General features: G+C 39.7%; 2 protein-coding genes across 2 annotated transcripts in view; one reads left to right on the top strand and one right to left on the bottom strand.

The window, feature by feature from the left end:
• Positions 1–10,442, bottom strand: part of EFCC1 (EF-hand and coiled-coil domain containing 1) — a 52,726-nt gene extending 42,284 nt beyond the window's left edge. Inside the window, exons 1-3 of the mRNA XM_009322007.1 lie at positions 10,436–10,442; positions 10,073–10,104; positions 9,519–9,925 (exon numbers count right to left, since the gene is read on the bottom strand). Coding sequence (XP_009320282.1) covers positions 9,519–9,925; positions 10,073–10,104; positions 10,436–10,442 — 446 coding nt within the window. The remainder of the gene's footprint in view (positions 1–9,518; positions 9,926–10,072; positions 10,105–10,435) is intronic.
• The window catches only part of LOC103915221 (uncharacterized protein FLJ43738), a 46,401-nt gene continuing 45,541 nt past the window's right edge, over positions 10,441–11,300 (top strand). Inside the window, exon 1 of the mRNA XM_009322006.1 lies at positions 10,441–10,634. Coding sequence (XP_009320281.1) covers positions 10,441–10,634 — 194 coding nt within the window. The remainder of the gene's footprint in view (positions 10,635–11,300) is intronic.

Raw genomic sequence — 11,300 nt, 5'->3', positions numbered from 1 at the left:
AAACATTGGAACAGGCTGCCCAGGGGAGTGGTTGAGTCACCATCCCTGGAAGTATTTAAAAGGTGTGTAGATGAGGCACTTAGGGACATGGTTTAGTGGGCATGGGGGTGTTGGGTTGACGGTTGGACTCGATGATCTTGGAGGTCTCTTCCAACCTTAATGATTCTATGATCTCTATAAATAACAACTAAAGTCAGCCTCTTGATATATCTTAAAACCTTCAGGTTGCTTGATTTGAGCACACAGATAGGTTCCACATCTGGAATTGTGGAAATATCTCTTCTCTATAATGGACTGAAGTAAACACTTCGACCAGCTGATCCTCCTGCCCTCCTCCTTCCCCTCTTCCTCCCTGCAAAATCTCAGTCTGTGTTTGAGTTCCAGAACATGAAGCTTTAAGATCAGATGCATTTAATCAAAGTTTTACTTACAGTGCAGGGCATTCTTTTCTAGCTTTTTTCCTAGTTTGAGGGCAGCATTTTTCTTAGGTTGTGACTGCTGTTTTTCTTGGGTTGTTTCAGTGGCTACAGTTCTGAATAGCTGAGATTCAGATTGCTAGGCAAATCTGGCAAATATAGGAAAATATGCCGAGTATCACAAAGAGAATACCCTAAGCCAAGCACTAGAAAGGCAAATATCAGCTGGGATTTTAATCATTCTGCTAAGCAGGCAGACAAGATGCTGATAAAGTTGAAAAAATGTACTGGAGAATGAAGGGAAGAGAACAGTACAGTAAACATGGCCAGTGATTCAACAGGAATTCTGACTATGGTGAGAAGATGGGTAAACAGAACAAACTCCAGCAAATATTTGCAGTACTGCTAAATAACTGTCTCCTGTCATTGAAAATACAGAAATTGCCTATATTGTATTTCCTAACATCAGTGACATTTATTAGCTCATCCCCCAACCTGCTTAGAGTCTAGGCAGTTTTAAGTACAGATTGGCTGTCTACCTCTATGCGAGTATCCTTGGCAGTGTCCTAAGTAATGTGATGGTATTTAAAATCTTTTGATCTTGCCTGTGCTATCCTAAGGATGGGGTTTAAGAACTTAGTTTGGCTGTGGGTTTGCATTATGGCAAGTTCCCAGTGAAGTCATGGAGTCAACTAATTTTACTTTCTAGATATTTCCCCAGGTCTCCAGATAATTTAGTATTTATATTACATAGAGGAGCTTTTGAGAGTTAATGATGAAATAGAATGGTTGCCTGTGCATCTATTAGAAGGTTAGATTAATGTCTTTCTCTGGATGGCTAATTCTAGTAGGAAACTGGTTGAAGAAAGCTGCTGAAACAGAACATATTTCTTGCAAATCAAAGGACAGGTTTGAGTGGGCTGGTCCCTCTAGCATTTCCCGATTTCATGAGTCCATGCTTTTTTCTGGTGCGTAAATTAGAAAGGCTTTTTGTTGAGTTTTGGTTTGGTTTTTAAGCATAACATACACAAATTTCCCTTAAACTATTCTAGGACAACTTCACTCATCTTGTCATATCACTGTCGGTTTTGGGATGTATTCAAGAGATAAGGCCTCCTCCCCTGCAGATCATCAATCCTTTCATATTCTGAGAGCGGACTATTTTAGCAGTACGAATCAGTTTAATCTGTTTGAAAACTTGGGTTGTCAGCATCTATCTTACAAACTACCTTGTCTATTTTGTATCCTGAAGGAAAGTGAGATGAGGAGCACAGAGTAAATAACTGCTTCTTATTGCTTTAGTAGAACTCCTCCTCTTTCATTTTCACAAAGTAATTTTCAAGCTTTATGAAGAAAATATAAAATTTATTCCCTTTTTATTCCTCCAGCAGAATAAGAAGCTTAAAAGACTGCAGAATTCTGTGCTTGTGCCTGAGTGTAGATGATTAGCAGTGTTTCATTTTTCAAAGTAACTTATGTGAATTGACAGCAAAAATGACATGCGCTAAACCCACTTGAGATATGGTTGGTTGATTTGTTTTAATTTTATCTCTGGAGGGGCCCAGTGGAGTCGTCAAGTACTTTATACTAAATGTGTGTTTAAGTGCCTGACTGAAGCACTTGTCAATGCTCTGGTCCTTTCAGGATCTCACCCCTGGTGTTTTTACTTCAGATTTTTGTCAATATCTTTGACATCCAGGGAGGTAAACGTAGAAGCCCTGAGTTTAAGCCACAGGTTACACTTTGAGGTTATATATTACTACTTTGTCTTACAAAACTGACCTGAAGAAAAAGTAAATTTTTAAAATACTACTGGCTTTTCAAAGCATCTATTAGGGAGGTTTGGTAAACTTCCATTCAGTAAAAGATTTATTGCCCAGTTATGTTCTCGTTACTCCCATAAGCAAAGGAATGTTGCTAATGAATTCAACAGGTCTGATCACACGAGTGTATGAGCACAGAGCAGCACAGTGGCACCTGGTCATACAGAGACCTTTTAGTGAGGTGGGGAAAACTGGAGCGCTCCAGCAAGCATCCTTTCCTGCCGGTGCTCTTTTGCATCGAAGCGGCTACAAACTTGTCAGGTTTGCTTAAGAAACAAATGAGAGGCCACGTGTGTGACTCTGTAGGCAACACGTAACAGTCCTCCTGGCTCCCCAGTGAGGTTCGTGATGAGCTGTAATACTTTGTGACAGGAGGCTACAAACTCTTGGCTTACAGATGCGTTTTTCTTGCTAATAAATAATTGTTCTTTTTATGCAGCTTTCCTACACTGATGTTAGTTGACTTTTAGGTCAAGAGAGATGCATAGATCCCAGTCTTGTCAAGCTGATAACTGCATTCCCAGAATAACCCCCATGCATCGAGTTTTCTGTGCTTGTATCTCATGCAGTGGGATTTGAAGTGTCAGGACCTGTCAGATGGATGATATCAAGGTTAATGCAATTTTAAGGTCTATAAATTGAGCACAATAGCAGTACACGGCAGTGATGGCCTGTCACCAGCCAGCTAGGCCCACCAGGCAGAAGATACCTACGAAGCCTTTATGGCAGAAAGTGACATACTGCTGATATTTGATATAGGTGCTGTACGGGGGCTCACCAGAGTAATCCAGAGGGTTGCAGCTGAGGGCTATTTATGAGCTAGGATCATTTCTGTTTGATTTTGGTTCTTGTAATGACAGTGAGAAAGTGACTTTGTTCTGGGAGGTGTGCTTTCAAAGTGGTGTAGCCTCTCACAGGGAGTCCAGTCTTATGAAATGATTTGAAAGGGGTAGGGGGAGTAGGTTTTTTCTTTAATTTAAAGTTATCTTTGTGTATGAAATTAATCTTTGATTTTTGCTGGCATAAGACAAGATGGATAATATGTTGCATCACCTAGAAAATTTGGGCGGTAAAAGGTGTCCATTTTCTTGGGGAAAGACTACAAAGCCAGAGAGGTGTGATGCAGCTTGTCAGGACAGTCAGATGAGGGAGGGAGGTACATGGCTGTCACTGGGGGGGTCCACCAAGCTGCTGGCTGAATTTCCAGGCACTAATTCAAGGGAGAGTAGCTGCAGAAACACTGACTGCGCACTTTCTGGGGAAAAAACAATCTCTCTGGCATAGGAGGGGTTAGCATGATTCCAATTACGCACAGAAGGGCAGGAGACAGCTTTAAAAGGCAGCTGCATGTGTCAGATACTGTGTATGAGATGACAAAACTAACTCCTTTGGCTTGAACTATCTTTTTGTTACTGCTGACTATGGCAGGGCTTGTAGTACGCTTTAATCTCTCCGTCCCCAGGAAGGTATGTGCGATGGGGTCTGCTAAGGGACAGCTACAGCGGGTTCAACAAAGGGTGCCTCTGCAGAGCTGTGGGAGGAAGCCTGGGACACGGCGAAAGCACGTCCACCCCAGTGAACGGGCAGTGTCCATATGTGTGGCATTGCTATTGTGCTCACAGTGATTTACTCCCAATACAACAAATAAGGCAAGCCAGATGAAAAGGAGGATTTAGTGCGAAACCAGGGAAAGTCTCACAAGAATAAATGCTGTGTAACCAAGAGCCCAGCACTGAAAAAGGCCAGAGAACTGGCTACATTTCCAACATCAGAATTAGCACCTAAGTACAAGCTTCCTTGTGGATAAATGCACGTGCATTAATTTGAATGGATTTGAAGTAAAGGTTTTGCTACTATTATGGGAAGCAAGTATTATTAATGTTAAAAAGAATTGAAAGAATCTTCTTTCATTTGAAATAAGACTAGCCCTTCCATAGAAAGAGATGCTATACATTTTCTTCAATGTCAAGTTAATGTATTTAAATTGCTCTGTACTGTTCTCTCTACCATATATAACAATACCTTCCATTATCCCTTTTTGTGAAATCAAAATGTTCTTTTAAAGTGTTTGAAATGACTAGTAATCCGATTTGCTTGTTTAGCTCATGATTCCTCGAAGACTAGAGACATGCAAGTAGTCTAAGCTTCGTATGATGTATACATATTCACCTGTTACTGTTAACTTCTTGAAAAACTTAAAGTTCTGTGTTTTTTGGCAGACTTTTATGTAACATAAAACTTCCTACAGTCTTAAGTAGAAGAAAATATCAGGTACCAGCAGAATTAGAAAATAAAACTAAGTTACATCAGTTCATCCAGAACAATCTGCTTGAGTGTTCTTGCAGATGAGGCTCTGCAAAGTAACATTTTATTTTACCCTCCATGAGTTCCGTTCCCGGACTGTCATCGTTCTTACTGACTGCCATCAGTCACTGCTCCCTGCCTGTTGTTGCTCTCGTCCAAGGACGTACTTATCATCTGCAGTTCTATCCAGTCTTTTGCGTAGTCCAGCACACATACGCCCACAGTCTACATTCAAATTTTGTGCCATCTGAAATAAATTGCCAAGATGCACTTCACCTTACAACCAGCAAGTGGTTGATATTGATGACACCAGACAAGCAGAAAGTTGTCCAGATTTTCTTTATTTAGTGTCTAATTTTTTAAATAGAAGAACAGTTCTGGAATGCCTAAATATAAAACATGCATTATCATTCAGATTGGAAATAAGCTACTATATACACCTTCTTTTGTGGATTAGTGTTTCCTTCCTAGGGCTTTTGTTTCTTCACCGAACAGAGCTGACTCTGTATCAGTTAGGAATATTTCCATATTCCTCTCCGGTTCTTGGATTATTGATTTGGATCTGTTTGGTCCATGTTGTTATATTTTACAGAGTAAATGATAACCTGAGAAATTATTGAAAAGATCAGGACACTGCCTCCTAAAAGAAAAGAAAAATTTAACTACTTCTGATGTAGGATAACCTAAAGCATAACTTTTTAGATAAATTAACATTGGTGACTTTATGAAAGAAATAAATGGGGGAAATTATGCTAGAGACCTCCACCTTCATATTTATAAGAGAATATGAAGGGATGAAGCAAGCCTCTCTGCATTCCATGTAAAAAGGATTCCTACTCATTAACACATGTAAATGCTGATGGATAATTAAGTAATTTGGGAGACAGACCATGCATATGGGAAGCATTTTGGTATTTTATGACCCCTTCCACTGACCTATATAATTACTGTGCTGCTGGCTAACACAGCAACATAAAACCTCTGTGAACATCTCCATTATGAAGTCTATTTCAATTCTAAATGACCTTTCTTTCTATTTGTTACAGTGGGTTCAAAAAAGGTTGTTAAATTCTGTTATTCCCTCCAATGCTATGAAAGAGAAAAAAAATCTGTAAACTTTATTAGGTAATCAATTTCTAAGCCACCTACAATGTAGTATAGAAAACAGAGCCAACTTATATTTGGCAAGAACAATTCACATCAAACCAATCTAATTTCCTTCTCGGACAGGGACAATGGCTGAATGGATAAAGAGTAGCAGTAGATGTGACATTTTTATTGTAGTAACATTTTTATATGTGGCATTCTTATAAACAATACTTATAAATCATAGGACTATATTAGAATACATGGATGGTGTCACCCTGGGCTGGAGCAAAACTTACCGAAAAAAATTAGTTTAGGGAATAGCTGTTAATGATATGCCCTCAGATAGCATCTATCAAGCAGAGGTCACCAGAATCTGTCCTGGGACCTAGCCAGTATGTTCGTTTAGGCTTCCAACTTCTAAAAGTGAAATTACGAATGTGCAAATGACACCAAGCTGGAAGGGAATGACAGCAATTTGGAGGTTAGTCCCACTATCATCTTGAGAAACTGGAAGAGTAGTCCAAAAATCAAAAAGCTGAGATTCAGTAATAACAAATGAGAAGTCCTATGCCTGGGAAAATGAAATGAAGTGCACCAGTACAAAATGAGAATAACTCTCTGGGCAGCACTGCATAAAAAATGGGGCTTGCATAACTTCCTAAACTCTTCCGCATACTGACATTGTGAGTTATGCATTTTTTATATAATAGCAATGATAAAGCATACAATTTCTTGTGACATGTCTTTTTCCTCTGAAATTAATTTAACTCATGCTTTTCAGTAAGGAATTTCTTGAAATTTACCTTTAAAGTATCTGAGCTGACTCATTAAATTGACAGGGATTAAAAAATAAAAAATAGTACAAATTTCTAATGGTGGAGAAAATAGGGACCCAAAACCTGACACATCCGTCCAGTGTAGGAAGAATAGGGTGTGCACCTTGAGACAAGAAGTATTTGTAAACCATTTGGTCAACTAGGTTGGCTTCGGAACCGAATAACATGATAGGGACATTTCAAACCCTGATACAGGAACCTGTGTACTCAGAAAAAGTTCATGTTGAAGTCATACAAACTTCAGTTAGCAAATGTTTACCAGCGATGTTGATAGTGACATTTTGCATTAAATTTGCAGGAATATGAATCTGTGGGCAGAAAAGGCAATTGTAATTAGGTACCCCAATTCACGAAAACATTTAATCGCTTGCAGGTACTTAAATGCTTTCCTGAGTAGATGCAAACTATGTTGTTTCCTGAGTTTAGGGATTATAATTTAAGGTAATTGTTGTGATTCCAGGTCTAACTGATAGCAAGTTGGTGTAAGATGAAGGTCTAGAAGTGGGATTTAGATGCTTAAAGAGCTTTGAAAATCTGAACCTAAAAGAAGAAAACATTTTCTTCTTTACTTTAGAAATGCAAAAGTATAAATAGGAGCAGCATGAAAAACTCAGAAAGAGGTCTTATTCTTGAATATGATCCTGTCTGGAAGAAATCAGACTTTGGCTGAAGTAAAATAGTGGCCATACCAAGCCAGTTAAGGTGAATTCTCAGGAGACAAATCTGCAACCTTAAGTGGTTTCTGCAGTATACTCAAATCCCCACCCGTTTTTTTCTACTGCTACCTTGCAGCATTAATTCTTGCCAAACGTAGATCCCGCTTACGTGCTTACAAACTTTTTGTGGTACTTGGAAATGGAGAAAACTGCTCACTGGAGTACCAGCTTAAATACATACGGACTTAAATAACATTACAAGTAATACACTTGCCAATTGACTGAGAAACCTGTGGGATATAGCAGCTGTCCCTCCATCTCTACGCTTTGGCCAACTCATCATCTTTCCCTCAACGTGTACTTCCTAGCACCTCGCCCAAATGATGCCCATGGGTTTTGGACTTCTGCACAACAGGAGAAGACGATTCTCTCTGAGCAGAAGGAGTTTCTGCCATCTGTAGCACAAGTGTAAGCAAGCAAAGTGAGTGGGACAAGCTGTGATGCCAATGGCTGCACAGGGTAGAGATAGCCATGCTAGTGTTAAGCTCTTTCATCACAGTAACACAGAGCTCTGCACTGCTTAACTTGCCTGTTTTCTGCCAGTTTGGGCATCTCTGTGCCACGCTGTGGAATATGTGGAATTATGGAATTCCGTATGCTGCGGAACTGTGGAATATGACCACAGGCATGCAAGTCACAATCATCATTAAGCGGCTCTGCTGTTACACTGTTTAAGCCAAGAGCCGTATTACATGGACAGGGAGATCAAGTGCTTTATGGCTAATATAGAATCAAGACCCATTAAAGGGTCTTGCATGTGGACGCTGGCCTGGTCCTGTGCTAGACATTCCGTGGGGCTAAAAAATTCGTGTAGTTTCCAAATGGTCAGTCTAGCATCATTCCTGAGCTTTACACTCACTTTAAATTAGCATGCAATTTTAAAATAAATACTACAGATTAAGATTATCTTACAAAGAACATATAATCTACATTTTTAAACTCACACTATTTGTTTTGATGTAACCCATGAAAGTTCCTGCTCAGCAAGGCCTAGTTGACATTTCTTATTGTCTTTAACTAGTTCATCTCTACCTGCTTAAAGGTGATTTTTTTTTTTATGCTTCATCATACTTTGGAAAAGCAGTTCTGCAGGACAAGAACTCATCTTAACTCTTTGGTGCTCACGCCAGGGAGAACTTGATAAACTAGACAAGTAGGGTGATCTATCTCAGCACTAAGAGTTGTATCGTTCATCTTGGACATCATGTGCTCTCACAGTGTTTTTAAAATCCTATAGATGTTTAAATAAATGCTTTTATCTTCTGCAACCACAGAGGTATTAATGTACACAATGCTTACAGAAAGACACCGGACAAAACGATTATTTTTAGAATTTCCTCACTTCATAAAACAGTACAATAGCTATGATGCTACAAATAACTCCCTATGAATTCTTCTTATAAGCAAACAGAGGAAGTATAAGTTTAGGAAGAGACAAGCAGCTCAGAATAGACAATATATTAAAATACTAGTTTTAGTACAGTTAGGAAAAAATGTTAAATATTAGCTTTACTTTGGGTCAGTAAAAATATAAACAACACTTCGTTCCATAGGTCAGTTTGAAACTTGGGCAGAATTGCCTGCACTTAGTAACCATCAATGCATCCAAGTTTTGTCTGAGATAAAAAGCAACAAAGGCAGTGATCTATTGAATTTGTGACCAACTTTCTGAGTTTTGGAAACATATTTATTTATGCTATTACAAAAGTGGAGTTTAGTTGGATGATGTATTTTTTGTTTAAGACTCCCACTATATTGTTGTGTGGTTTTAGGAAAGCATTTTAACTTTTCTTTTCTGGAGTATTACATATTCTGTCAGTGAAGAAGTGATAAAGTCACAGCAGAGTTTAAAACTGCTGGCCAGAAGTTGCCCTTGTGTGTTTTTCTCCAATTCGTATGACAAGTTGAACAGCTTTCATGAGAAATGGAGTATCAGCCATCTGATTACAGCTGGCTTTGTATATGTGACTTACTAGCAGGAAATGTCTGAATTGATATTAGTTAGTTAAGGTGAAAAAATAAGTGTGTTGGAAATGGATTCTGAAGGACTGTCAGCAATTTCTTTTGAGGCTTTCTCGCAGTATTACTACGTTGTGTCCTGTTGCTGCGTGTTTGAGGAGTAACTTCAGCTCTCTGTAGATCAAGCATCCCTATTTTGTTCTACCTCCCACCAAATGGGCCTGGTTCTGTTATGGATCCCTACCAAGAAAATGGATAAGTAGCTTCTAATTTCCCTTTGGCTACGTTTTAGAAGATGTATCTGGAGACATTTAATAAGCTACAACCACAAAATACTGTCATTTTATAGGCATTTTTTGACGGACTCAAACTTACCTGTAGTGCTGCAGTTCCGATTCTAGCTGCTGAATGTACGTTTGCAGCTGTGGCACTTCGTTAGCTTTCACTTCTAGCTCCTTCACTTTGCCAAGACTGTTAAGGACGGCCTGTCTTGCCTCTTCAACCTTCTTCCTCATTTCTGCTTGTTCTCTCTTCAGGTTACGGTTGCAGTCTTCCAGATTGACCAGAGCTTCCTGAGAGCTCTTCAGCTCTCTTTCCAGCTCTTGATTGAACCTAATTGCTTCTTCAATTTGCCCATCCCTGGAGCTCCGGATGAGTTCCACTTCCTTCAGGACACTTTGAAGGCACTTGGTCTGGGAGTGGTTCTGGGTTAACTGTCTCTTACTCCCTATAAAACAAGTCCCCTCTTCCTTATGGTTAGCGTGGCTTTTCCGCAGTCCTACCTATAATGAACAGGAGCAGAAAGCAGGGAGAAATTAAGGCATTTTAAAGCAACTGACATGTTAATCAAGACTGAAAATGGCTGGATTGTTTTTTGTTGTTTTTTTTTTTTAATGACATAGTTGATCAGCAACTAATAAGCTACTTACCTTTGCGAAATACAGAGACAAGGAAACAATCTCTGGAAAGTAGTTTTTAAATATGTATCTATAAATTTAATTTTAAAACTACTCATTAAAGTGGAAAATTAGGTTATTGCACAAGTTTCTGCATAGTTTTACTGTCACTACTTTAGCCTTTTCTGAAAAGGCAAGTAGTATTCTGAAGAAAATATTTCCAGTTATGTTTTTCGAGTCGTGTTCAGTAGAAGTGAACAGAGAGCAGCTGGTGGTGTTCTGGACCTCTAATCTTTGTCGTCCTTTGATTCTTTCTGAGGCCTTTGACTGGTGACTTTGTGTTTGCTTCTGACTTCCTTTTGCTTTTCAAATGAAAATGGTAAAAGTGGCTTTCACCTGCCATGCCGGACGCTGAGAAGATGGACAGCCAGCTAATGCCAAATGGAAGTGGCACGCATGGAGCAGAGTTCTGTGAGCATTGTGTTAGTATTAAATCCAACCCGATCGGACCCGCCAGAAGCAGCGGTGAACTCAGCCCTGCAGTGCTTTGCCTGTTCTATGCTATTTCATGCCAGAGTAATTTAACTGCTGTTAGGTATGCATGTGTTTCCCTTGAGCCAATACAGCAGAAACAGAAACCAGCCCCAGAATTAATGGGGCTCTGCAGAGAAGCCAGAAACTATTCATCAGCCTGTTTGCAGAACTGGCTCCAACTCTGAACTCTCATGACCACCCCCTGAAGAAAACACACTTCTGATGTTTCTGATGTTAGAATGTTTCTATATTTATGACTGAGTAATTGCAAGTGCTTATGCAGGTAAGAATCCAAAAGTTCGTTCTTACTTTGGAACACACACACACCCCCCACCAGTGCATAACGGGCATATAACTGCCTGCATATGTGCAATAGAAAAAGCAGCATTATACATTTAGGTCTGTTAAATCGACACCTACAATTTTAGCAGGGTGGTTTTCAGTGCATCCCTTAAATGTATATAATGTCACACTGGTGCAAATACAACATTTCTCCTTAAAGACTCTGTGTGACCAAACTTTGCTAAAAAGTTAATGCCGACGATGAAAGAGCAGGCTCGGTCTATGCCATACTCCTTTCACAAATCAGCCTGGCGCCGGCGAGGTTATTAACACTGGATTTTCCGACGGCAGCATCCTTCCTAGACGACGCTTCACTCAAGACTAACTGAAGCCGCAGCCAGGAGCGGTGGGCAGGCTTGGAAGACCCGTACAGAAGCTGAGGGGC

Source organism: Pygoscelis adeliae, unplaced genomic scaffold, assembly GCF_000699105.1.
Source record: "Pygoscelis adeliae isolate BGI_AS28 unplaced genomic scaffold, ASM69910v1 Scaffold304, whole genome shotgun sequence".
NCBI lineage: Eukaryota > Metazoa > Chordata > Aves > Sphenisciformes > Spheniscidae > Pygoscelis > Pygoscelis adeliae.
The sequence above is the reverse complement of the archived record's forward strand: the minus strand, read 5'-3'. Positions and strand labels throughout refer to the sequence as shown.